This window comes from Nicotiana tabacum, chromosome 12 (genome assembly GCF_000715075.1).
Source record: "Nicotiana tabacum cultivar K326 chromosome 12, ASM71507v2, whole genome shotgun sequence".
NCBI classification, from domain to species: domain Eukaryota; kingdom Viridiplantae; phylum Streptophyta; class Magnoliopsida; order Solanales; family Solanaceae; genus Nicotiana; species Nicotiana tabacum.
In genome coordinates, this window is record NC_134091.1 from 113,876,979 (window position 1) to 113,904,748 (window position 27,770).

General features: G+C 36.9%; 1 protein-coding gene and 1 pseudogene across 1 annotated transcript in view; both read left to right on the forward strand.

Moving 5' to 3' along the window:
- The first annotated feature begins 3,594 nt into the window (after positions 1-3,594).
- Positions 3,595-4,320, forward strand: LOC107800684 (F-box protein PP2-B11-like; annotated as a pseudogene).
- Positions 4,321-4,537: 217 nt separating this feature from the next.
- LOC142167335 (uncharacterized) overlaps positions 4,538-27,770 on the forward strand; it is a 31,172-nt gene continuing 7,939 nt past the window's right edge. Inside the window, exons 1-8 of the mRNA XM_075227497.1 lie at positions 4,538-4,597; positions 8,172-8,209; positions 8,260-9,056; positions 9,423-9,664; positions 9,770-9,956; positions 10,346-10,420; positions 10,901-11,049; positions 11,103-12,682. Of these exons, the coding sequence (XP_075083598.1) occupies positions 4,538-4,597; positions 8,172-8,209; positions 8,260-9,056; positions 9,423-9,664; positions 9,770-9,956; positions 10,346-10,420; positions 10,901-11,049; positions 11,103-12,682 (3,128 nt within the window). The remainder of the gene's footprint in view (positions 4,598-8,171; positions 8,210-8,259; positions 9,057-9,422; positions 9,665-9,769; positions 9,957-10,345; positions 10,421-10,900; positions 11,050-11,102; positions 12,683-27,770) is intronic.

The following is a 27,770-nucleotide window of genomic DNA, read 5'->3' on the forward strand; positions in this document are numbered from 1 at the left end:
AGCTGATCTCATATAATGTAGAGTACTAGAGCAAGCTAAACTGACTGGAAGCATTATCCCGACAGTAAAACTACTTGCCGGATTCAACCTCGCAAGCGTGACAACCCGGAGAGTAGAAAGTTGCCCGAAGGTCCCAAAGCATCAAGAGCGTTGTGCTCCAAAGTTGCACGTTATAGCTTCAAGAAAGGACAATTATACAGAAAATCTTTTCAAGGCCCGTTGGCCCGGTGCTTAAGAGCATCAGAAGCTAACTATGTCATGAGATAAGTACACGAAGGGATGTGCGGCAACCACTCAGGTGCAGATTCTTTAGTGCTAAAATTAGTTCGGGCAGGGTATCACTAGCCCCGTATGGAACAAGATGCTAAAGACTTGCATCACTAGTACGAAAATGTGAAAAGTGCATTTTAATACTACATTGTATACATCATTCTATACAGCATTTTAATATAATTTTATTCTCTCGCTTTTGATCTTATCATTGCTGTGCCCGAGAACCCTGTTCCCGGACACATCAGCTTTGTTGTTCCATCTACATTCTAAGGCTAAGTATTTTATATTTCATCAGTTATTTTGTTACTTTTCGGATCAAATTAATTTACTTGTCTAGAAACCACGAACAAATTCAACTGTACCGTTTTACGGGTAAACAAGTTCAACCATTTAACCTGAGCCCAACTTAACCTAGTTAGTATAACAAGAATAAATGCTCTTTTATTTGGCAGCAGACTAGGTTGTATGCTTAGGAACCTTTGTTGTCACATTTAGCAAATTGTCTTGTATTGCCTTTACCATGAACTAAGCTCAAATATGAAATATGTAGACGTCACATATCAAAATTCTCCAAAACAAAACGGACTAAATTTACCCATTACTTTATGATTTAAAAGTATTCTGAGGTTGGAGCTCCGTGAAGCCAATAGAAAAATAATTGTTTTCCCTAACAACAAGGTAATGTTAAGCCAAAAATTTAATCGGGAGCAAGCTTGTTCAATTTCCTATAATAAAAATACAAATTTGAAATTTACCAGAGCTCTACTCCTCTCGTGACTCGTGAAAGAAGAGGTTTAATATCAGTCATGTTTTCTTCATGAATGGTCCAAATGGTCCTAAAAGAGGTTTAATATCAATAGACACGTTTTCTCCAATAAAAAAAAACACTTATGTTATCACTCTATTGTGACAAATTTTTGGAGTAACTTGTCTGTTCCTAGAAAGACAACCTTAAGGGTTTTGCCAATAGACACGTTTTTAACATTCAAGTTTTAAAAAAAAAAACATTTATTCTAGTTAAACCTACCTACTATAGTAGTACTATATATGGTGACAAATTTTGGAGTCCAATAATGCTCTATAAATTTTTAAAAAGTCTGGCATCATTGTTAAGGGCTTCGACATTCGTCCAAATTAATTGGATAGATCTCCAGCCTTTCTATTCTGCATGTTGTTGTGTTTGTCTTTTCAGATTTTCTAATAAAATCTCTCTCTATGATAATAGTGAGCGTGTTGTAATAGTATGTGATCTTATATATGATCTATCCTTTTTACCTTATTAATAAAATTATAATAAAGAGATTCTACGATTTTTACTAGTTAGGTTTGTGTACGGTCTCGGATCAATAAAAAGTAAGAAATAAGAAATATATAACAAATAAAAGCTCTGTCACTTGAGGTTATCTTGTTCTCAACCCCATATTGATGCAATGTAATCTGTAAAGCTCTATCCAGAAACTTCAATATATGCACCATCTACAGTTCAATTTGCAGAAATTTACACCTTCAAAAACTTCTTACCAGGGACAGAGCTAGAATCTGGAGGAGAGAATCGGTCAAACCCAGTAATTGTGGTCCAAACTTTGTATTTGTTAGAAGCTCAGACTGAGCTCATGCAAAATGTTTCAATGGAGAAAACCCTAGAAGAGAAAAGGGAAAAGGAGACTGTAAAATGAAACCAGCCCCCAGTCCATGCTCGCAAATGCGAGATCTTCAACAAAAACCAGAAGCAAAAAGGCATTAGCTATGATTCTAACTCCAACTTCACTCTGTAGTCTATCCGAAATTCATCCGAGCCTTAGGGGATCCAAACCAAACATGCACATAAGTCCAAAAATATCATACAAACTCGCTCGCAAGATCAAAACCCCAAAATACCACCTAGAACTACGAATCGGACACCAAAAAGAATAAAATTTTCAATGAAACTTAAAAATTTTCATTTTAACAACCGGACGTCCGAATCACATCAAACCAACTCCGTTTTGCACCAAATTTTGGAGGCAAGTCATAAATATAGTAATAAACCTATACCAAGCTCCGAAACCAGAATTCGGACCCGGTAGCAACAAATTCAAACTTCGGTCAAATTCATAAGTTCTCTAGACCTTAAAACTTCAAAATTTTAGCAAATTGCAATAACTCGAGCTAGGGAGCTCCGAATTCGAATCCGCGCATACGCCCAAGTCCCAAGCATGATACGGACCCACCGGGACCATCAAAATACGGACCCAAGTCCATTTGCTCAAAACGTTGAACGAAGTCAACTCAAATGATTTTTTTTTTGTTTTGGCACGATTTCATATTTTAATTAGTTTTTCACATAAAAACTTTTCGAAAAAAACTCGGACTGTGCATGCGAGTCGAGAAAGGCTAAAAGGAGATATTTGAGGTTTCGAAACACATAATTTAGGGGTTAAAGCTCTAGAAAACCTATCGGGTCATCATATTAGTTCACCGTTGGCTTGCCTAACGGTTACATTGGGTGCCATCACGACCTATAGTGGGTTTTGGGTTGTGACAATACGTTTGCCGTTTTAACAATATGTACCATGAACATCACCCAACAGAAATATGGTGAATCAAATGTATATAATCACAACAACAATTAATGTTTTTCCCCTTGAGACAATAAACTCAGTCATTGCAATACAACCAACAATGTTTAAACTGGGCAAGAGCACTGTCCCTAAAATTTGCAGAAAATAAAACCAAATCATTATTAACTTAGTTTATGTTAGTTCATCCATTTAACCTGAGCCCAACTTAACCTAGTTAGTATAACAAGAGTAAATGCTCTTTTATTTGGCAACAGACTAGGTTGTATGCTAAGGATCCTTTGTTATCACATTTAGCAAATTGTCTTGTATTGCCTTTGCCATGAACTAAGCTCAAATATGAAATATGTAGACGTCACATATCAAAATTCTCCAAAACAAAACGGACTAAATTTACCCATTACTTTATGATTTAAAAGTATTCTGAGGTTGGAGCTCCGTGAAGCCAATAGAAAAATAATTGTTTTCCCTAACAACAAGGTAATGTTAAGCCAAAAATTTAATCAGGAGTCCAATAATGCTCTATAAATAGTAGTACTATATATGGTGACAAATTTTGGAGTCCAATAATGCTCTATAAATATGAGGACGAAGCAAAAGGGAGTTGAGCCAACTAAAAAGATATAAAGAGCATCATATCATACATAGCAATAAAAGAAAGATGGTAAGTTATTCTTCTCTTTGATATATTTTTATTCTTCTTGTGTTTAACAACTCATCAAATGTTAAGGAACCCTAATATATTGTTTTACATATTGTATTAAATCAGCAAGGCCAGTGGATAGCGGCAAGAGACCTTACAATTACATGGGTGAACAATCCTCAGTTCTGAACATGGAAAACTGTTGATCCTAAGTTTGTCTCTCTATCTCTCTCTAAATTTCATTAAAAAGAGAAATATATATTTTAATTACTTACATCTCAACATTTTGTACAGTATTGAAGTGGCGGAGCTTCGTAGCATAAATTGGCTTGACATTTATGGAAAGATAGAGACAAAAAATCTTATTCAAACGACTAGTTATGCAGTATATTTAGTGTTCAAGTTAACAGATAACCCTCGTGGACTTGAACGATCCATTGCATCGCTAAGATTTGTGAAGGAGGTGGCAAAGGACGCAGGCATTGAGGGTACCACTGTTTTCATCTCGAAGAAAAAGGAATTACCAGGAGAACTTGGCCGGTTTCCACATCTTCGAAGCGATGGCTGGTTAGAAATCAAGCTTGGTGAGTTTTTCAACAACTTAGGAGAGGATGGTGAAGTCGAAATGAGGTTGATGGAAATCAATAACGCCACTTCGAAATCTGGCATCATTGTTAAGGGCTTCGACATTCGTCCAAATTAATTGGATAGATCTCTAGCCTTTCTATTCTGCATGTTGTTGTGTTTGTCTTTTCAGATTTTCTAATAAAATCTCTCTCTATGATAAGAGTGAGCGTGTTGTAAGTGTATGTGATCTTATATATGATCTATCCTTTTTACTAGTTAGGTTGGTGTACGGCCTTGGATCAATAAAAATCTAGGTAGAGTAGTGGTGAGGTTCATGTCAAGACACTCACTAATCAAATAACATGTGCAGAATATCACAATAAAGCTAACAACGGAAAGAAAAATAAATATACAACAACAAAGAGTAATCATGTGATAAAACAACAAAATAATCTTGTACAAATAAAATACAAGTGAAAGAAATTAAGGTAAAACAATGACTGTTCCAATCATTAAATCGTTTCGACACAAGATTTACAACAAGAATCAGCTTGAGGTACTAGACCTCATAATCAAAAATCATATACATATGACACCTCGTACCAAATTATCCATCATCTTCGCACGGCAAAGACCTCGTGCCACAGTATAAGTCACACTCGCACGGCAAAATCCGCGTGCCACAGTATAAGTCACACTAGCACGGAAAAGACATCGTGCCTCAACAAATACCACAACTGCATGGAAATGACCTCGTGCCACAACAAATACAGCAACTGCACGACAAAGACCCCATGCCATCACGTATATCGTATCCGTGCTAATTACCAATAAAATGTTCAAGAAATGCTCTATCCAGAGCCAAATAAAGTAATGCGTTATAGCAATTTCCTTTTTATAAAATGGAGTTGTTACGTTAGTAACAACTCCACAGAATATGAGATAATCATTCCACGTAGGTGAATTTACCTAACCTAGTAAGTATCAAGACTAATCTAGGTAGAGTAGTGGCAAGGTTCATGTCAAGACACTCACTAATCAAATAACATGTGCAGAATATCACAATAAAGCTAACAATGGAAAGAAAAATAAATATACAACAACAAAGAGTAATCATGTGATAAAACAACAAAATAATCAATGCACAAATAAAATACAAGTGAATGAAATTAAGGTAAAACAATGACTATTCCAATCATTAAATCGTTTCGACACAAGATTTACAACAAGAATCAGCTTGAGGTACCAGACCTCATAATCAAAAATCAAATACATACGACACCTCGTACCAAATTATCCATCATCTTCGCACGGCAAAGACCTTGTGCCACAGTATAAGTCACACTCGCACGGCAAAGTCCTCGTGCCACAATACAAGTCACACTTCCACGGAAAAGACCACGTGCCTGAAGAAATACCACAACCGCATGCCAAAGACCTCGTCCCTCAACAAATACAGCAACTGCACGACTAAGACCTCATGCCACCACATATATTGTATCCGTGCTAATTACCAATAAAATGTTTAAGAAATGTTCTATCAAGAGCCAAATAAAGTAAAGCATAATAGAAATTTCCTTTTTATAAAATGGAGTTGTGACGTTAGTAACAACTCCACAGAATATGAGATAAGCATTCCACGTAGGTGAATTTACCTAACCTAGTAAGTATCAAGACTAATCTCTGTAAAGTAGTAGCGAGGTTCATGTCAAGACACTCACTAATCAATTAACATGTGCAGAATATCACAATAAAGCTAATAACGGAAAGAAAAATAAATATACAACAACAAAGAGTAATCATGTGATAAAACAACAAAATAATCAATGCACAAATAAAATACAAGTGAAAGAAATTAAGGTAAAACAATGACTGTTCCAATCATTAAATCGTTTCGACACAAGATTTACAACAAGAATCAACTTGAGGTACCAGACCTCATAATCAAAAATCATATACATATGACACCTCGTACCAAATTATCCATCATCTTCGCACGGCAAAGACCTCGTGCCACAGTATAAGTCACACTCGCACGGCAAAGTCCTCGTGCCACAATACAAGTCACACTCCCACGGAAAAGACCACGTGCCTGAAGAAATACCATAACCGCATGGCAAAGACCTCGTCCCTTAACAAATACAGCAACTGCACGACTATGACCTCATGCCACCACGTATATTGTATCCGTGCTAATTACCAATAAAATGTTTAAGAAATGTTCTATCAAGAGCCAAATAAAGTAAAGCATAATAGAAATTTCGTTTTTATAAAATGGAGTTGTGACGTTAGTAACAACTCCACAGGAAATGAGATATCCTCCGTTTCAATTTATGTGAACCCATTTGACTGGGCACGGAGTTTAAGAAAAGAGAGAAGACTTTTGAACTTGTGGTGTAGAATGAAGCACATATATTTTATGCGGCTATAAATCATTGCATAAAGGTAAATTGTTTTCAAATAAGAAAAGAGGTCATTCTTTTTGGCACGGACTAAAAAGGAAATAGGTTCACATAAATTAAAACAGAGGGAGTATATATATATAACCAAAGAGAAAAGGAATTTACTTGTCGGAAGACTTTATGGAAAAAGAGGAGAACGAGGAGAGGAGAACTTGTCGGAAACCACAGAATAAAAAATGACCTAATGGACAATAGACATCACTTTTCCACGATCCTCATCTTTTAGTATTTTAGGGCCATAAAATAGGAATCCATTAAGATTTTCTATTCTACGTGTGTTAATGTCCACGTCATCTTCATAAAGTCGGACGACAGATTCTGAATAGCCTAAAATTTTGTGGGCCTATCAAAAATGACCTAATAAACAATAGTCATCTCTTCTCCATGACTTTTCCTCATTCTTTGGCACTTTAGGGCCATAAAAAAGGAATCCATAGCGATTTCCAATTTTTTTTATGATAATGTTTACGCCATCTTCATGAATTCGGGTGATTAGCTCCGAATCGCTCCCATTAGAAATGATCTAATGAATAATAGTCACGCTATGCCATGAGCGTTCCTCATTCTTTGGCGTTTTAGGACCACAAAATAAGGAATTTAGGTTGATTTCAAATTTTTCGTGTGCTAATGTTCATGCAATCTTCAGGAATTTGGGCGACCGATTTCGAATCGCTTAAATTTTTTCTAGGCCCATTAGAAACAACCTAATATTATTTTTTTTTTCTTTTTGAAGAAATATTGAGAATGCAAACCGCTAATTGATTACCAAAGGGAATTGCGAAGGAAAATTATTATATAAGTAGTATATGGTTCAGTAGATACGAACTCTTCAAGCTTCTTTAAGCTACGACAACAGATTATCCAGTTATCTAGTTAAAGATAGTGCAACTGTAACCAAAGGAAATTAAAAGCTAAGATAATTTCAAGGGTCGTTGAATAAGAAAAATCTTGTTCAATTTATTTATTTATTTTGGTCAAATTAGAAGTACAGTTTACTCCATATTGAGTTGTGAACTCATTTTAACAATGTAAGAATGCAGGGATAGAACCATGATTTGAAATTTATGAGTTCGAAATTCTAGTCATCTTAAGTTATTAGGCTCTAAATTAATAATGTGTATGTATTCAATAAATTTTTTAAGAGCAATACTGTTGAGTAGGTTGGGCCTTAAGTCTGGACTCCCTCAGACCAGGCCCACTGATATCCCAACGGCCCACATAATAATACAAAGATATAGCAACTTAGCCCTTCTATTCTTTAGCCATCTTTAGCTTTGTAAATATAGACACATTGTAACACAAGTATAAATACTTGTATTGCTGGAATAAGAGGTTACGGATGAGTAATGAAACATTTCAATTTACACAATCTCCTTTTTTCTTTTCTCTTTACTGTATAAGCTAGGGTTTCCTCCATTGAAACCTTTTGCATGAGCTCAGTCTGAGCTTCTAACATGGTATCAGAGCGGGTGAGTAAATTCCGTTCGTTCTCCTCTTTCTTCCGATCCTAACCTCAAAGTCAGATTCTGTGGTTTCCAACAAGTTCGAAGAAACCCTAACTTTCGAAGAAGGTTCATTCACTGATGAGATTCCAAAGTATCTGCTGCCTACTATGGTGAAATAGTAGCTGAGGATTTCTTCTACTGTTCATTTCGTTAACTCGTGAAGAGTTTTGCTGCTGATTTGGATTTGTTAAAGCAAAACCGGTATTATCTCCTTCAAGCTTCAATTTTTTTGTATTTTCCATCAATCTTAGCCTTATAGCCTTTTATTTCCATGATTGTGATATTACAGTTTTAGTTTTACTTATCGCTATTGATGAAGTTAATTCATCAGAGGGTTTTCCAAATTTCACCTTAGATTTTTCACATCCTTTCTATGTGAATCCTTCTGATAGTACCTGTACTCATTTAGTCTCCCTTTCTTTTGATGGTACTGGTTTTGTGGCTTGGAGGAAGAGCATGCTTGTGTCTCTTTCTGCCAAAAATAAATTAGGGCTAATTAATGGCTGTCATGATAAACCTACCGAGGATTCTCCTTATTATCCTTATTGGGAAAGGTGTAACGATATGGTGATTTTTTGGATCACAAATTCTTTGTCTAGAGAAATTGCTACCAGTGTCTTAGGGTATGACACTGCTAGAGAAATATGGTTGGATATAAATGAGAGGTTTGGTCAATCAAATGGGTCAAAATTCATTCAAATCCAAAGGGAGATTGGTTCTATCTCCCAAGGGACATCAGACATAGCTTCATATTTCACCAGACTACGCAGTCATTGGGATGAGATGAACACAGCTTATGTCGGACATGTTTGCTCATGTGGAGCGCTTCCTAAATTCCTAGAGGAACTAAAACTATTCTGGTTCCTTGCTGGGCTAAATAATTCATACTCCACAGTCAAGAGCAGCATTCTTATGATGACCCCTCTCCCAACAGTCAGCAAAGCCTACTCTATTCTGCAGCATGATGAAAAACAAAGAGAGAAAGCACCTTCTCCAGTTTTTTCTGCTGATTCTGTCTCTTTTTCTGCCTCTGCTGCACCTAACAATGGTCAGAGGTCTTTTAATCAAAGAATTTAATTTGAGACAAAGAGACCTAATCAGTTTGTATCTTGAAAATACGGCAAGAAACCTGAACACACTATTGAAAAGTGCTACAAGCTCCATGGATTCCCCCCTGATTTCAAGTTCAACAAGAACAAAAGATCAGCCTCTTGTGTGCATGCTGATGGTTCTTCCTCTGGTCTTCTATCAGCTTCTCCCCAAGGTCCCACAACTCCTGAAATATCTTCACATGGCTTCACTCAAGAACAATATCAACACCTTCTGAATTTATTGCAACAATCTCATATCTACCCTGGGGCCAGCAACAATAACCTGTCTTTTGGAGAGAACATTGCTTATGTCAATTTTGCAGGTTTGTTCTGTAGTTCTGTAGTTAATTCTGTGGACTTTCATGCTTGTGCATCATCTCAATTCACCATAGACACTTGGATCGTAGACTCAGGGGCCACTAATCACATGACCTCTCACAAACATTTACTTCACAATTTAACTCCACTAGCTAGACCTTACTTGATAACTTTACCAAATGGATACAAAGTTAAAGTTATCTCCACTGGTTCTCTACACCTTAGATCTGACATAATTCTTCACAATGTTCTTCTTGTTCCCTCTTTCCAATTCAATTTAATTTCCATTTACCATCTCCTTTTACAGTTTAACTGTTATGCAGTTCTTACGATTTCTAAATATTTTTTACAGGGCCCTTCTCTGAAGAGGCCACTGAAAATTGGTATAGCTGATAATGGGGTCTATTTCCTCCATCTTGCTGATGATGTTCAATCTCTTTCTTGTGTTTTACCTTCACCATCTAATGTTTCTAATTCTACTGTTTTTACATGTTCTAGTTCTACTTCTGTTAATGATCCCATTCCCCTCAGTCCCTCTTGTAATTCACACACTCACATCAATAAAACAGACTATTTTTGGCATCAAAGAATGGGTCACATGCCTTATAATAGGATGAAATACATTTCTTTCATTTCTGATAAAATCTCTTCCAAACAGCATTTCATATGTCCTGTTTGTCCCATGGCTAGACAACAAAGACTTCCCTTCCCTGACAGTACCATTCACTCTTCATCCCCTTTTTAGTTGGTTCACATTGATATTTGGGGCCCCTATCACACCCCAACTTATAATGGTTTTAAATATTTTCTAACTCTAGTAGATGATTACACTAGGGTAACTTGGACACACCTACTCTCTTCTAAAAGCAATGCTTTTTTGTTCTAAAAGCTTTCACCTCTATGGTTCAAACTAAATTTTACATTTCAGTCCAATTTTTCAGGTTTGATAATGCTTTTGAACTAGGAACTAGTTCTGAGTCCAAATCTTTCTTCACTGCTCAAGGTATACTACACCAAACTACAATTTCACACACTCCTCAACAGAATGGCGTTGTGGAAAGAAAGCACAAACACCTCTTAAAAACTTCTAGAGATTTACTTTTCTAATCACATTTACCTACCAAGTATTGGGGTGAATGTGTTCTCATAGCCACATACCTCATCAATAGATTTCCCTCCAATGTTCTCAACAACATATCCCCCTATGAAAAATTTCATGGTCATCCCCCTCACTATGATCATCTTAGATCTTTTGGATGCTTATGATATGCCACCACACCCAAATCTGTAAGAGACAAGTTTCAGACAAGAGCACTGCCTTGTATGTTTCTTGGCTATCCCTGTGGCAAGAAAGGTTACAAGTTGCTAACTCTTTCCACCCATGCTATCCTCTACTCTATGGATGTTGTATTTCATGAGCATGTATTTCCTTATTCACCTCCTTCTTCACAAATTTTTCCTTCTTCTCCTACTCCTTTTGTAGATTTACCTAACAAACCTCCTCCTTCCATTTCCCTTCATCCTGTTTTTTCTCATTCTCCTCCCTTTATCACTGATCTTCCTTCTCCTTCTCCACCTGTTATCCCCCCTGCTCCTCATGCTTCTCTCCTATCAGACAATCCTCCAGTATCAGTAATCCTCCACCCCATTTAAGGGATTATGTTTGTCCATCTCTTGCTCTTAAGGCTCCTGCTTCTCTAGCTTCTAAGGTTTCTTCCTCTGTTTTGCACATGCATGAGCCCCTGTTTTATCAACAGGATGCATCTCACCCTGCTTGGAAGGAGGCCATGCTAAAGGAATTTCAAGCTTTAGATGCAAATCACACTTGGGACATAGTTCCCCTTCCCCCTCACAAGAAGCCTATACCTTGTAAATGGGTCTACAGGATCAAACAAAGGTATGATGGTTCCATTGAAAGGTACAAGGCCAGATTAGTGATAAGGGGTGATACTCAAAAAGAAGGCATTGATTACAATGAGACTTTTTCCCCTGTGGTCAAATTCACCACTATTAAGTGCCTTCTTACCATTGCTTCTTTAAGGAATTGGACTATTTATCAACTAGATGTCAACAATGCCTTTTTACATGGTTATTTCCATGAAGAAGTTTATATGAAGATCCCTCCTGGTTTGCACCTTTCTTCTACATCTTCCTCTTCATCTTCTTCATTGGTATGCAAGCTAGGGAAGTCTCTATATGACCTCAAGCAGGCCTCTAGACAGTGGTTTTCTAAGCTGTCTGAGGCCTTGCTCAGTAGAGGCTACATTCCTAGTAAAAATGATTACTCTTTATTCCTCAAGTCCACTGGCAGTTCCCTTATAGTCATAGCTGTTTATGTTGATGACATCCTTCTAGCTGGTGATGATGTTTCTGAGCTGGATAATGTCAAGGATTTCCTTGATGCTCAGTTCAAAATCAAGGACCTTGGCTCTATTCACTATTTTTTGGGCCTGGAAGTCAATAAAGTTGATAGTGGTTTTCATATGACTCAACACAAAATTACATCTGATTTACTTTCAGAGTTTCATTGCCAGAATATTTCCTCTGTGGTCACTCCTCTCGATGGTTCTGTCAAACTCTCAACTGATATGGGGGAGCCACTATCTGATCCTAGTACTTGTAGGAGGATAGTTGGCAAACTTAATTTTCTACAACACACAAGACCTAACATTGCTTTCTCAGTACAACATCTCAATCAATTCCTCCAAGCTCCTCAAGTCCCTCACATGCTTGCTACTATCCATGTTCTAAGATACTTATCTGCTGCCCCAGCTATGGGAATTCTCCTCTCCCCTGATGCTGACTTTACTCTCAAGGCTTATTCTGATACAGCCTGGGCAGCTTGTGCCATGTCCAGGAAGTCTATCTCTAGTTATTTTATCACTCTTGGTGGCTGCCATATTTCCTGGAAGAGCAAGAAGCAACAAACTGTATCACTATCCTCTGCTGAGGCTGAATATAGAGTCCTTCAACAAGCAGTTGTTGAGGTGTCATGGTTAAATAGATTACTTGTTGATTTTGGTGTTTCTATTACTTATTATGTTCCTGTTTTTTGTGACAACCAGGTTGCTCTACACATTGCTAAGAACTCAGTCTTTCATGAGCGCACAAAACACATCGAGATTGACTGCCATTATGTGCGTGACAGTGTTACTTCTGATTTGGTCTCCCTTCATTATGTTGCAAGTGTTGATCAACTAGCTGATATCATGACCAAGCCCCTTACAGACCTCTCTCACAATCATCTACTAGGCAAGCTTAGAGTGTTATCACCCCCAAGCTTTTGGGGGGGGGGGTGTTAAGCAGGTTGGGCCTTAAGTTTGGACTCCCTCAGACCAGGCCCACTGATATCCCAACGGCCCACATAATAATACACAGATATAGCAACTTAGCCCTTCTATTCTTTAGCCATCATTACCTTTGTAAATATAGACACATTGTAACACAAGTATAAATACTTGTATTGCTGGAATAAGAGGTTACGGATGAGTAATGAAACATTTCAATTTACACAATCTCCTTTTTTCTTTTCTCTTTACTGTATAAGCTAGGGTTTCCTCCATTGAAACCTTTTGCATGAGCTCAGTCTGAGCTTCTAACATGGTATCAGAGCGGGGTCATGGCAAATTGATGACTATTATTCATTAGGTGGTTTCTGATAGGCCCATAAAATTTTAGGCAATTCGGAGCCCGCTGTCGATTTCATGAAGATGACGTGGTCATTAGCACACGAAAAAGTGCAAATCGTCTTAAATTCCTCTTTTATGGCCCTAAAATGCCAAAAAATAAGGAATGGTCATGGCGAAGGGATGACTATTTTTCATTAGGTCATTTATGATTTGCCCAGAAAATTTTCGGCGATTCAGAGCCCGGAGCCCGAATTCATGAAGATGGCATGGACATTAGCACACGAAAAATTGAAAATCGTCCTGGATTTCTTTTTTAAAACATAAAATGAAAAACAACGAAGAAGAATCATGGAGAAGAGATTACTATAGTTCATTAGGTCATTTTTGATGGGCCCACAAAAGTTTAGGCGATTTGGAGCCCGTCACCCAAATTCATGAAGATTACATGGACATTAGCACACGAAAAATTAGAAATCAATCTGAATTCCTATTTTATGACCCTAAAATACCAAAAAATGAAGAACGGTTTTAGTGAAGCAAGATTACTATTCATTAGGCCGTTTCTTATAGGCCTACAAAATTTTAGGCGATTCAAAGCTCGTCGCCTAAATTCATGAATATAGCGTGCACAATAGCACATGAAAAATTAAAAATCTTATTCATTTTTTTTATAGACCTAAAACGTCAAAAAATGAGGAACGCTCATGGAAAAGCATGACTATGGTTTATTAGATCATTTTTAATAGACACCATAAACATTCTAAACGATTCAGAGCTCATCAATCCAAATTCATGAAGATGGAGTAAACATTTTCACGTGAAAAATTTGAAATCGTCATGGATTCCTTTTTTATGGCCCTAAAGTGCCAAAAAATGAGAAAAAAGTTATGGATAAGCTAACTATTGTTCATTTGGTCTTTTTTGATAAGCCCACAAAATTTTAGGGGATTCAGACCACATTGCCTTAATTCATGAAGATGTCATGGACATTAGCCAAGACACTCACTAATCAAATAACATGTGCAGAATATCACAATAAATCTAACAATGGAAAGAAAAATAAATATACAACAACAAAGAGTAATCATGTGATAAAACAACAAAATAATCAATGCACAGATAAAATACAAGTGAAAGAAATTAAGGTAAAACAATGACTGTTCCAATCATTAAATCGTTCGGACACAAGTTTTACAAGAAGAATCACCCTGAGGTACTAGACCTCATATGCAAAAATCACAAGTCACAAATTACGAATCATATACATATGACACCTCGTACCAAATTATCCATCACCTTCGCACGGCAAAGACCTCTTACCATGGTACAAGTCACACTCGCACGGCAAAGACCACGTGCCTGAAGAAATACCACAACCGCATGGCAAAGACCTCGTGTCTCAACAAATACAGCAACTGCACGACAAAGACCTCATGCCACCACGTATATCGTATCCGTGCTAATTACCAATAAAATGTTCAAGAAATGTTCTATCAAGAGCCAAATAAAGTAAAGCATAATAGAAATTTCCTTTTAATAAAATGGAGTTGTGACATTACTAACAACTACACCGAATATGAGATAAGCATTCCACGTAGGTGAATTTACCTAACCTAGTAAGTATAAAGACTAATCTCGGTAGAGTAGTGACGAGGTTCATGTCAAGACACTCACTAATCAAATAACTTGTGCAGAATATCACAATAAAGCTAACAACGGAAAGAAAAATAAATATACAACAACAAAGAGTAATCATGTGATAAAACAACAAAATAATCAATGCACAGATAAAATACAAGTGAAAGAAATTAAGGTAAAACAATGACTGTTCCAATCATTAAATCGTTTGGACACAAGTTTTACAACAAGAATCACCCTGAGGTACTAGACCTCATAAGCAAAAATCACAAGTCATAAATTACGAATCATATACATATGACAGATCGTACCAAATTATCCATCACCTTCGCACGGCAAAGACCTCGTGCCACAGTACAAGTCACACTCGCACGGCAAAGACCTCTTGCCATGGTACAAGTCACACTCGCATGGCAAAGACCACGTGCCTGAAGAAATACCACAACCGCATGGCAAAGACCTCGTGCCTCAACAAATACAGCAACTGCACGACAAAGACCTCATGCCACCACGTATATCGTATCCGTGCTAATTACCAATAAAATGTTCAAGAAATGTTCTATCAAGAGCCAAATAAAGTAAAGCATAATAGAAATTTCCTTTTAATAAAATGGAGTTGTGACATTACTAACAACTACACTGAATATGAGATAAGCATTCCACGTAGGTGAATTTACCTAACCTAGTAAGTATAAAAACTAATCTCGGTAGAGTAGTGGCGAGGTTCATGTCAAGACACTCACTAATCAAATAACTTGTGCAGAATATCACAATAAAGCTAACAACGGAAAGAAAAATAAATATACAACAACAAAGAGTAATCATGTGATAAAACAACAAAATAATCAATGCGCAGATAAAATACAAGTGAAAGAAATTAAGGTAAAACAATGACTGTTCCAATCATTAAATCGTTCGGACACAAGTTTTACAACAAGAATCACCCTGAGGTACTAGACCTCATAACCAAAAATCACAAGTCACAAATTACGAATCATATACATATGACAGATCGTACCAAATTATCCATCACCTTCGCACGGCAAAGACCTTGTGCTACAGTACAAGTCACACTCGCACAGCAAAGTCCCCGTGCCACAGTATAAGTCACACTCGCACGGCAAAGACCTCGTGCCTTAACAAATGCCGCAACCGCATGGCAAAGACCTCGTGCCTCAACAAATACAACAACTGCACAACAAAGACCCCATGCCACCACGTATATCGTATCCGTGCTAATTACCAATAAAATGTTCAAGAAATGTTCTATTCAGAGCCAAATAAAGTAAAGCGTAATAGCAATTTCCTTTTTATAAAATGGAGTTGTTACGTTAGTAACAACTCCACAGAATATGATATAACCATTCCACATAGGTGAATTTACCTAACCTAGTAAGTATCAAGACTAATCTAGGTAGAGTAGTCGCGAGGTTCATGTCAAGACACTCACTAATCAAATAACATGTGCAGAATGTCACAATAAAGCTAACAACGGAAAAAAAAATAAATATACAACAACAAAGAGTAATCATGTGATAAAACAACAAAATAATCAATGCACAAATAAAATACAAGTGAAAGTAATTAAGGTAAAACAATGACTGTTCCAATCATTAAATCGTTTCGACACAAGTTTTACAACAAGAATCAGCTTGAGGTACCAGACCTCATAATCAAAAATCATATACATATGACACCTCGTACCAAATTATCTATCACCTTCGCACGGCGAAGACCTCATGCCACAGTATAAGTCACACTCGCACGGCAAAGTCCTCGTGCCACAGTACAAATCACACTCCCACGGCAAAGACCACGTGCCTGAAGAAATACCACAACCGCATTGCAAAGACCTAGTGCCTCAACAAATACAGCAACTGCACGACAAAGACCTCATGCCACTACGTATATCGTATCCATGCTAATTACCACTAAAATGTTCAAGAAATGTTGTTTCAAGAGCCAAATAAAGTAAAGCATAATAGCAATTAATTGAATTGTGATGTTAGTAACAACTCCACAGAATATGAGTTGACCATTCCACGTAGGTGAATTTACTAAACCTAGTAAGTATCAAGACTAATCTCGGTAGAATAGTGGCGAGGTTCATGTCAAGACACTCACTAATCAAATAACATGTGCAGAATATCACAATAAAGCTAACAACGAAAAGAAAAATAAATATACAACAACAAAGAGTAATCATGTGATAAAACAACAAAATATTTTATGCACAGATAAAATACAAGTGAAAGAAATTAAGGTAAAACAATGACTGTTCCAATCATTAAATCGTTCGGACACAAGATTTACAACAAGAATCACCCTGAGGTACTAGACCTCATAAGCAAAAATCACAAGTCACAAATTACGAATCCTATACATATGACACCTCGTGTCTAAATTATCAATCACCTTCGCACGGCAAAGACCTCGTGCCACAGTAGAAGTCACACTCGCACGGCAAAATTCTCGTGCCACACTATAAGTCACACTCGCACGGCAAAGACAACGTGCTTGAAGAAATACCTCAACCGCATGCCAAAGACCCCGTGCCTCAGCAAATACAACAACTGCGCAATAAAGACCTTATGCCACCACGTATATCGTATCCGTGCTAATTACCAATAAAATGTTCAAGAAAATTTATATCAAGAGCAGAATAAAGTAAAGCATAATAGCAATTTCCTTTTTACAAAATGAAGTTGTTACGTTAGTAACAACTCCACAGAATATGATATAACAATTCCACATAGGTGAATTTACCTAGCCTAGTAAGTATCAAGACTAATCTAGGTAGAGTAGTCGCGAGGTTCATGTCAAGACACTCACTAATCAAATAACATGTGCAGAATATCACAATAAAGCTTACAACTTTAAGAAAAATAAATATACAACAACAAAGAGTAATCATGTGGTAAAACAACAAAATAATCAATGCACAAATAAAATACAAGTGAAAGTAATTAAGGTAAAACAATGACTGTTCCAATCATTAAATCGTTTCGACACAAGTTTTACAACAAGAATCAGCTTGAGGTACCAGACCTCATAATCAAAAATCATATACATATGACACCTCGTACCAAATTATCTATAACCTTCGTACGGCGAAGACCTCGTGCCACAGTATAAGTCACACTCGCACGGCAAAGTCCTCGTGCCACAGTACAAATCACACTCCCACGGCAAAGACCACGTGCCTGAAGAAATACCACAACCGCATTGCAAAGACCTAGTGCCTCAACAAATACAGCAACTGCACGACAAAGACCTCATGCCACCACGTATATCGTATCCGTGCTAATTACCACTAAAATGTTCAAGAAATGTTGTTTCAAGAGCCAAATAAAGTAAAGCTTAATAGCAATTTCCTTTTTATAAAATGGAATTGTGACGTTAGTAACAACTCCACAGAATATGAGTTGACCATTCCACGTAGGTGAATTTACCAAACCTAGTAAGTATCAAGACTAATCTCGGTAGAGTAGTGGCGAGGTTCATGTCAAGACACTCACTAATCAAATAACATGTGCAGAATATCACAATAAAGCTAACAACGAAAAGAAAAATAAATATACAACAACAAAGAGTAATCATGTGATAAAACAACAAAATATTTAATGCACAGATAAAATACAAGTGAAAGAAATTAAGGTAAAACAATGACTGTTCCAATCATTAAATCGTTCGGACACAAGATTTACAACAAGAATCACCCTGAGGTACTAGACCTCATAAGCAAAAATCACAAGTCACAAATTACGAATCCTATACATATGACACCTCGTGTCTAAATTATCAATCACCTTCGCACGGCAAAGACCTCGTGCCACAGTAGAAGTCACACTCGCACGGCAAAATTCTCGTGCCACACTATAAGTCACACTCGCTCGACAAAGACAACGTGCTTGAAGAAATACCACAACCGCATGCCAAAGACCCCGTGCCTCAGCAAATACAACAACTGCGCAATAAAGACCTTATGCCACCACGTATATCGTATCCGTGCTAATTACCAATAAAATGTTCAAGAAAATTTATATCAAGAGCCAAATAAAGTAAAGCATAATAGCAATTTCCTTTTTACAAAATGGAGTTGTTACGTTAGTAACAACTAACAACTCCACAGAATATGAGATAAGCATTCCATGTAGGTGAATTTACCTAACCTAGTAAGTGCAAGACTAATCTCGGTAGAGTAGTGGGGAGGTTCATGTCAAGACACTCACTAATCAAATAACATGTGCAGAATATCACAATAAAGCTAACAACGGAAAGCAAAATAAATTTACAACAACAAAGAGTGATCATGTGATAAAACAACAAAATAATCAATGCATAGATAAAATACAAGTGAAAGAAATTAAGGTAAAACAATGACTGTTCCAATAATTAAATTGTTCGGACACAAGATTTACAAATAAAATCACCCTGAGGTACCAGACCTCGTAATCAAAAATCACAAGTCATAAATTACGAATCCTATACATATGACACCTCGTGTCCAAATTATCAATCACCTTTGCACGACAAGGACCTCATGCAACAGTAAAAGTCACACTCGTACGGCAAAGTCCTCGTGCCACAGTATAAGTAATACTCGCACGGCAAAGACTTCGTGCCTGACCAAATACCACAACCGAATGGCAAAGACCTCGTGCCTTGACAAATACAACAACTTCACGACAAAGACCTCATGCCACCACGTATATCGTATCCGTGCTAATTACCAATAAAATATTCAAGAAATTTTCTTTCAAGAGCCAAATAAAGTAAAGCATAATAGCAATTTCCTTTTTATAAAATGGAATTGTGACGTTAGTAACAACTCCACAGAATATGAGTTGACCATTCCACGTAGGTGAATTTACCAAACCTAGTAAGTATCAAGACTAATCTCGGTAGAGTAATGGCGAGGTTCATGTCAAGATACTCACTAATCAAATAACATGTGTAGAATATCACAATAAAGCTAACAACGAAAAGAAAAATAAATATACAACAACAAAGAGTAATCATGTGATAAAACAACAAAATATTTAATGCACAGATAAAATACAAGTGAAAGAAATTAAGGTAAAACAATAACTGTTCCAATCATTAAATCGTTCGGACACAAGATTTACAACAAGAATCACCCTGAGGTACTAGACCTCATAAGCAAAAATCACAAGTCACAAATTACGAATCCTATACATATGACACCTCGTGTCCAAATTATCAATCACCTTCGCACGGCAAAGACCTCGTGCCACAGTAGAAGTCACACTCGCACAGCAAAGTCCTCGTGCCATATTATAAGTCACACTCGCACGACAAAGACAACGTGCCTGAAGAAATATCACAACCGCATGCCAAAGACCTCGTGCCTCAGCAAATACAACAACTGCGCAATAAAGACCTTATGCCACCATGTATATCGTATCCGTGCTAATTACCAATAAAATGTTCAAGAAAATTTCTATCAAGAGCCAAATAAATTAAAGCATTATAGCAATTTCTTTTTTACAAAATGGAGTTGTTACGTTAGTAACAACTAACAACTCCACAGAATATGAGATAAGCATTCCATGTAGGTGAATTTACCTAACCTAGTAAGTCCAAGACTAATCTCGGTAGAGTAGTGGCGAGGTTCATGTCAAGACACTCACTAATCAAATAACATGTGCAGAATATCACAATAAAGCTAACAACGGAAAGCAAAATAAATTTACAACAACAAATAGTAATCATGTGATAAAACAACAAAATAATCAATGCATAGATAAAATACAAGTGAAAGAAATTAAGGTAAAACAATGGCTGTTCCAATAATTAAATTGTTCCGACACAAGATTTACAACAAGAATCACCCTGAGGTACCAGACCTCGTAATCAAAAATCACAAGTCACAAATTAAGAATCCTATACATATGACACCTCGTGTCCAAATTATCAATCACCTTCGCATGACAAAGACCTCATGCCACAGTAAAAGTCACACTCATACGGCAAAGTCCTCGTGCCACAGTATAAGTAATACTCGCACGGCAAAGACCTCGTGCCTGACCAAATACCACAACCGAATGGCAAAGACCTCGTGCCTCGACAAATACAACAACTTCACGACAAGGACCTCATGCCACCACCTATATCGTATCCGTGCTAATTACCAATAAAATGTTCAAGAAATGTTCTTTCAAGAGCCAAATAAAGTAAAGCATAATAGCAATTTCCTTTTTATAAAATGGAATTGTGACGTTAGTAACAACTCCACAGAATATGAGATGACCATTCCACGTAGGTGAATTTACCAAACCTAGTAAGTATCAAGACTAATCTCGGTAGAGTAATGGCGAGGTTCATGTCAAGACACTCGCTAATCAAATAACATGTGTAGAATATCACAATAAAGCTAACAACGAAAAGAAAAATAAATATACAACAACAAAGAGTAATCATGTGATAAAACAACAAAATATTCAATGCATAGATGAAATACAAGTGAAAGAAATTAAGGTAAAACAATGACTGTTCCAATAACTAAATTGTTCCGACACAAGATTTACAACAAGAATCACCCTGAGGTACCAGACCTCGTAATCAAAAATCACAAGTCACAAATTAAGAATCCTATACATATGACACCTTGTGTCCAAATTATCAATCACCTTCGCACGACAAAGACCTCATGCCACAGTAAAAGTCACACTCGTACGGCAAAGTCCTCGTGCCACAGTATAAGTAATACTCGCACGGCAAAGACCTCGTGCCTGACCAAATACCACAACCGAATGGCAAATACCTCGTGCCTCGACAAATACAACAACTTCACGACAAGGACCTCATGCCACCACGTATATCGTATCCGTGCTAATTAACAATAAAATGTTCTTTCAAGAGCCAAATAAAGTAAAGCATAATAGCAATTTCCTTTTTATAAAATGGAATTGTGACGTTAGTAACAACTCCGCAGAACTTGAGATAAGTATTCCACGTAGGTGAATTTACCAAACCTAGTAAGTATCAAGACTAATCTCGGTAGAGTAATGGCGAGGTTCATGTCAAGACACTCACTAATCAAATAACATGTGCAGAATCTCACAATTAAGCTAACAACGAAAAGAAAAATAAATATACAACAACAAAGAGTAATCATGTGATAAAACAACAAAATATTCAATGCACAGATAAAATATAAGTGAATGAAATTAAGGTAAAACAATGGCTGTTCCAATCATTAAATTGTTCGGACACAAGATTTACAATAAGAATCACCCTGAGGTGCTAGACCTCATAAGCAAAAATCACAAGTCACAAATTACGAATCCTATACATATGACACTTCGTGTCCAAATTATCAATCACCTTCGCACGACAAAGACCTCGTGCCACATTAGAAGTCACACTCGCACGGCAAAGTCCTCGTGCCACACTATAAGTCACACTCGCACGACAAAGACCACGTGCCTGAAGAAATACCACAACCCCATGGCAAAGTCCTCGTGCCTCAGCAAATACAACAACTGCACGACAAAGACCTTATGCCACCACGTATATCGTATCCGTGCTAATTACCAATACAATGTTCAAGAAAATTTCTATCAAGATCCAAATAAAGTAAAGCATAATAGCAATTTCCTTTTTACAAAATGGAGTTGTTACGTTAGTAACAACTAACAACTCCACAGAATATGAGATAAGCATTCCATGTAGGTGAATTTACCTAACCTAGTAAGTCCAAGACTAATCTCGGTAGAGTAGTGGCGAGGTTCATGTCAAGACACTCACTAATCAAATAACATGTGCAGAATATCACAATAAAGCTAACAACGAAAAGAAAAATAACTATACAACAACAAAGAGTAATCATGTGATAAAACAACAAAATATTTAATGCACAGATAAAATACAAGTGAATGAAATTAAGGTAAAACAATAACTGTTCCAATCATTAAATCGTTCGGACACAAGATTTACAACAAGAATCACCCTGAGGTACTAGACCTCATAAGCAAAAATCACAAGTCACAAATTACGAATCCTATACATATGACACCTCGTGTCCAAATTATCAATCACCTTCGCACGGCAAAGACCTCGTGCCACAGTAGAAGTCACACTCGCACGGCAAAGTCCTCGTGCCATAGTATAAGTAATACTCGCACGGCAAAGACCTCGTGCCGGACCAAATACCACAACCGAATGGCAAAGACCTCGTGCCTCGACAAATACAACAACTTCACGACAAAGACCTCATGTCACCACGTATATCGTATCCGTGCTAATTACCACTAAAATGTTCAAGAGATGTTCTTACAAGAGCCAAATAAAGTAAAGAATAATAGCAATTTCCTTTTTATAAAATGGAATTGTGACGTAAGTAACAACTCCACGGAATATGAGTTGACCATTCCACGTAGGTGAATTTACCAAACCTAGTAAGTATAAAGACTAATCTCGGTAGAGTAGTGGCGAGGTTCATGACAAGACACTCACTAATCAAATAACATGTGCAGAATATCAAAACAAAGCTAACAATGAAAAGAAAAATAAATATACAACAACAAAAGAGTAATCATGTGATAAAACAACAAAATATTTAATGAACAAATAAAATACAAGTCAAAGAAAATAAGGTAAAACAATGACTGTTCCAATCATTAAATCGTTCGGACACAAGATTTACAACAAGAATCTCCCTGAGGTACTAGACCTCATAAGCAAAAATCACAAGTCATAAATTACGAATCCTATACATATGACACCTCGTGTCCAAATTATCAATCACCTTCGCACGGCAAAGACCTCGTGCCACAGTAGAAGTCACACTCGCACAGCAAAGTCCTCGTGCCACACTATAAGTCACACTCACACGACAAAGACCACGTGCCTGAAGAAATACCACAACCGCATGCCGAAGACCTCGTGCCTCAACAAATACAACAACTGCGCAATAAAGACCTTATGCCACCACGTATATCGTATCCGTGCTAATTACCAATAAAATGTTCAAGAAAATTTCTATCAAGAGCCAAATAAAGTAATGCATAATAGCAATTTCCTTTTTACAAAATGGAGTTGTTACGTTAGTAACAACTAACAACTCCACATAATATGAGATAAGCATTCCATGTAGGTGAATTTACCTAACCTAGTAAGTCCAAGACTAATCTCGGTAGAGTAGTGGCGAGGTTCATGTCAGGACACTCACTAATCAAATAACATGTGCAGAATATCACAATAAAGCTAACAACGAAAAGAAAAATAAATATACAACAACAAAGAGTAATCATGTGATAAAAAACCAAAATATTTAATGCACAGATAAAATACAAGTGAAAGAAATTAAGGTAAAACAATAACTGTTCCAATCATTAAATCGTTCGGACACAAGATTTACAACAAGAATCACCCTGAGGAACTAGACCTCATAAGCAAAAATCACAAGTCACAAATTACGAATCCTATACATATGACACCTCGTGTTCCAAATTATCAATCACCTTCGCACGGCAAAGACCTCGTGCCACAATAGAAGTCACACTCGCACGGCAAAGTCCTCGTGCCATAGTATAAGTAATACTCGCACGGCAAAGACCTCGTACCTGACCAAATACCACAACCGAATGGCAAAGACCTCGTGCCTCGACTAATACAACAACTTCATGACAAAGACCTCATGTCACCACGTATATCGTATCCGTGCTAATTACCAATAAAATGTTCAAGAAATGTTCTTTCAAGAGCCAAATAAAGTAAAGCATAATAGCAATTTCCTTTTTATAAAATGGAATTGTCACGTTAGTAACAACTCCACAGAATATGAGATGACCATTCCACGTAGGTGAATTTACCAAACCTAGTAAGTATCAAGACTAATCTCGGTAGAGTAATGGCGAGGTTCATATCAAGACACTCACTAATCAAATAACATGTGCAGAATATCACAATAAAGCTAACAACGAAAAGAAAAATAAATATACAACAATGAAGAGTAATCATGTGATAAAACCACAAAATATTCAATGCACAGATAAAATACAAATGAAAGAAATTAAGGTAAAACAATGGCTGTTCCAATCATTAAATCGTTCGGACACAGGATTTAAAACAAGAATCACCCTAAGGTACTAGACCTCATAAGCAAAAATCACAAGTCTCAAATTACGAATCCTATACATATGACACTTCGTGTCCAAATTATCAATCACCTTCGCACGACAAAGACCTCGTGCCACATTAGAAGACACACTCGCACGGCAAAGTCCTTGTGCCACACTATAAGTCACACTCGCACGACAAAGCCCACGTGCCTGAAGAAATACCACAACCGCAGGGCAAAGACCTCGTGCCTCAGCAAATACAACAACTGCACGACAAAGAACTTATGCCACCACGTATATCGTATCCGTGCTAATTACCAATAAAATGTTCAAGAAAATTTCTATCAAGAGCCAAATAAAGTAAAGCATAATAGCAATTTCCTTTTTACAAAATGTAGTTGTTATGTTAGTAACAACTAACAACTCCACAGAATATGAGATAAGCATTCCATGTAGGTGAATTTACCTAACCTCGTAAGTCCAAGACTAATCTCGGTAGAGTAGTGGCGAGGTTCATGTCAAGACACTCACTAAATCAAATAACATGTGCAGAATATCACAATAAAGCTAACAACGGAAAGCAAAATAAATTTACAACAACAAAGAGTGATCATGTGATAAAACAACAAAATAATCAATGCATAGATAAAATACAAGTGAAAGAAATTAAGGTAAAACAATGACTGTTCCAATAATTAAATTGTTCCGACACAAGATTTACATCAAGAATCAGCCTGAGGCACCAGACCTCGTAATCAAAAATCACAAGTCACAAATTAAGAATCCTATACATATGACACCTCGTGTCCAAATTATCAATCACCTTCGCACGAAAAAGACCTCATGCCACAGTAAAAGTCACACTCGTACGGCAAAGTCCCTGTGCCATAGTATAAGTAATACTCGCACGACAAATACCTCGTGCCACATTAGAAGTCACACTCGCACGGCAAAGTCCTCGTGCCACACTATAAGTCACACTCGCACGACAAAGACCACGTGCCTGAAGAAATACCACAACCGCATGGCAAAGACCTCGTGCCTCAGCAAATACAACAACAGCACGACAAAGACCTTATGCCACCACGTATATCGTATCCGTGCTAATTACCAATAAAATGTTCAAGAAAATTTCTATTAAGAGCCAAATAAAGTAAAGCATAATAGCAATTTCCTTTTTACAAAATGGAGTTGTTACGTTAGTAACAACTGAAAACTCCGCAGAATATGAGATAAGCATTCCATGTAGGTGAATTTACCTAACCTAGTAAGTCCAAGACTAATCTCGGTAGAATAGTGGCGAGGTTCATGTCAAGACACTCACTTATCAAATAACATGTGCAGAATATCACAATAAAGCTAACAACGAAAAGAAAAATAAATATACAACAACAAAGAGTAATCGTGTGATAAAACAACAAAATATTTAATGCACAGATAAAATACAAGTGAAAGAAATTAAGGTAAAACAATAACTGTTCCAATCATTAAATCGTTCGGACACAAGATTTACAACAAGAATCGCCCTGAGGTACTAGACCTCATAAGCAAAAATCACAAGTCACAAATTACGAATCCTATACATATGACACCTCGGGTCCAAATTATCAATCACCTTCGCAAGAAAAAGACCTCATGCCACAGTAAAAGTCACACTCGTACGGCAAAGTCCTCGTGCCATAGTATAAGTAATACTCGCACGACAAAGACCACGTGCCTGAAGAAATACCACAACCGCATGGCAAAGACCTCGTGCCTCAGCAAATACAACAACAGCACGACAAAGACCTTATGCCACCACGTATATCGTATCCGTGCTAATTACCAATAAAATGTTCAAGAAAATTTCTATTAAGAGCCAAATAAAGTAAAGCATAATAGCAATTTCCTTTTTACAAAATGGAGTTGTTACGTTAGTAACAACTGAAAACTCCGCAGAATATGAGATAAAGCATTCCATGTAGGTGAATTTACCTAACCTAGTAAGTCCAAGACTAATCTCGGTAGAATAGTGGCGAGGTTCATGTCAAGACACTCACTAATCAAATAACATGTGCAGAATATCACAATAAAGCTAACAACGAAAAGAAAAATAAATATACAACAACAAAGAGTAATCATGTGATAAAACAACAAAATATTTAATGCACAGATAAAATACAAGTGAAAGAAATTAAGGTAAAACAATGACTGTTCCAATCATTAAATTGTTCGGACACAAGATTTACAACAAGAATCACCCTGAGGTACTAGACCTCATAAGCAAAAATCACAAGCCACAAATTACGAATCCTATACATATGACACTTCGTGTCCAAATTATCAATCACCTTCGCACGACAAAGACCTCGTGCCACATTAGAAGTCACACTCGCACGGCAAAGTCCTCGTGCCACACTATAAGTCACACTCGCACGACAAAGACCACGTGCCTGAAGAAATACCACAACCGCATGGCAAAGACCTCGTGCCTCAGCAAATACAATAACAGCACGACAAAGACCTTATGCCACCACGTATATCGTATCCGTGCTAATTACCAATAGAATGTTCAAGAAAATTTCCATTAAGAGCAAAATAAAGTAAAGCATAATAGCAATTTCCTTTTTACAAAATGGAGTTGTTACGTTAGTAACAACTGAAAACTCCGCAGAATATGAGATAAGCATTCCATGTAGGTGAATTTACCTAACCTAGTAAGTCCAAGACTAATCTCGGTAGAATAGTGGCGAGGTTCATGTCAAGACACTCACTAATCAAATAACATGTACAGAATATCACAATAAAGCTAACAACGAAAAGAAAAATAAATATACAACAACAAAGAGTAATCATGTGATAAAACAACAAAATATTTAATGCACAGATAAAATACAAGTGAAAGAAATTAAGGTAAAACAATAACTGTTCCAATCATTAAATCGTTCGGGCACAAGATTTACAACAAGAATCGCCCGGAGGTACTAGACCTCCTAAGCAAAAATCACAAGTCACAAAT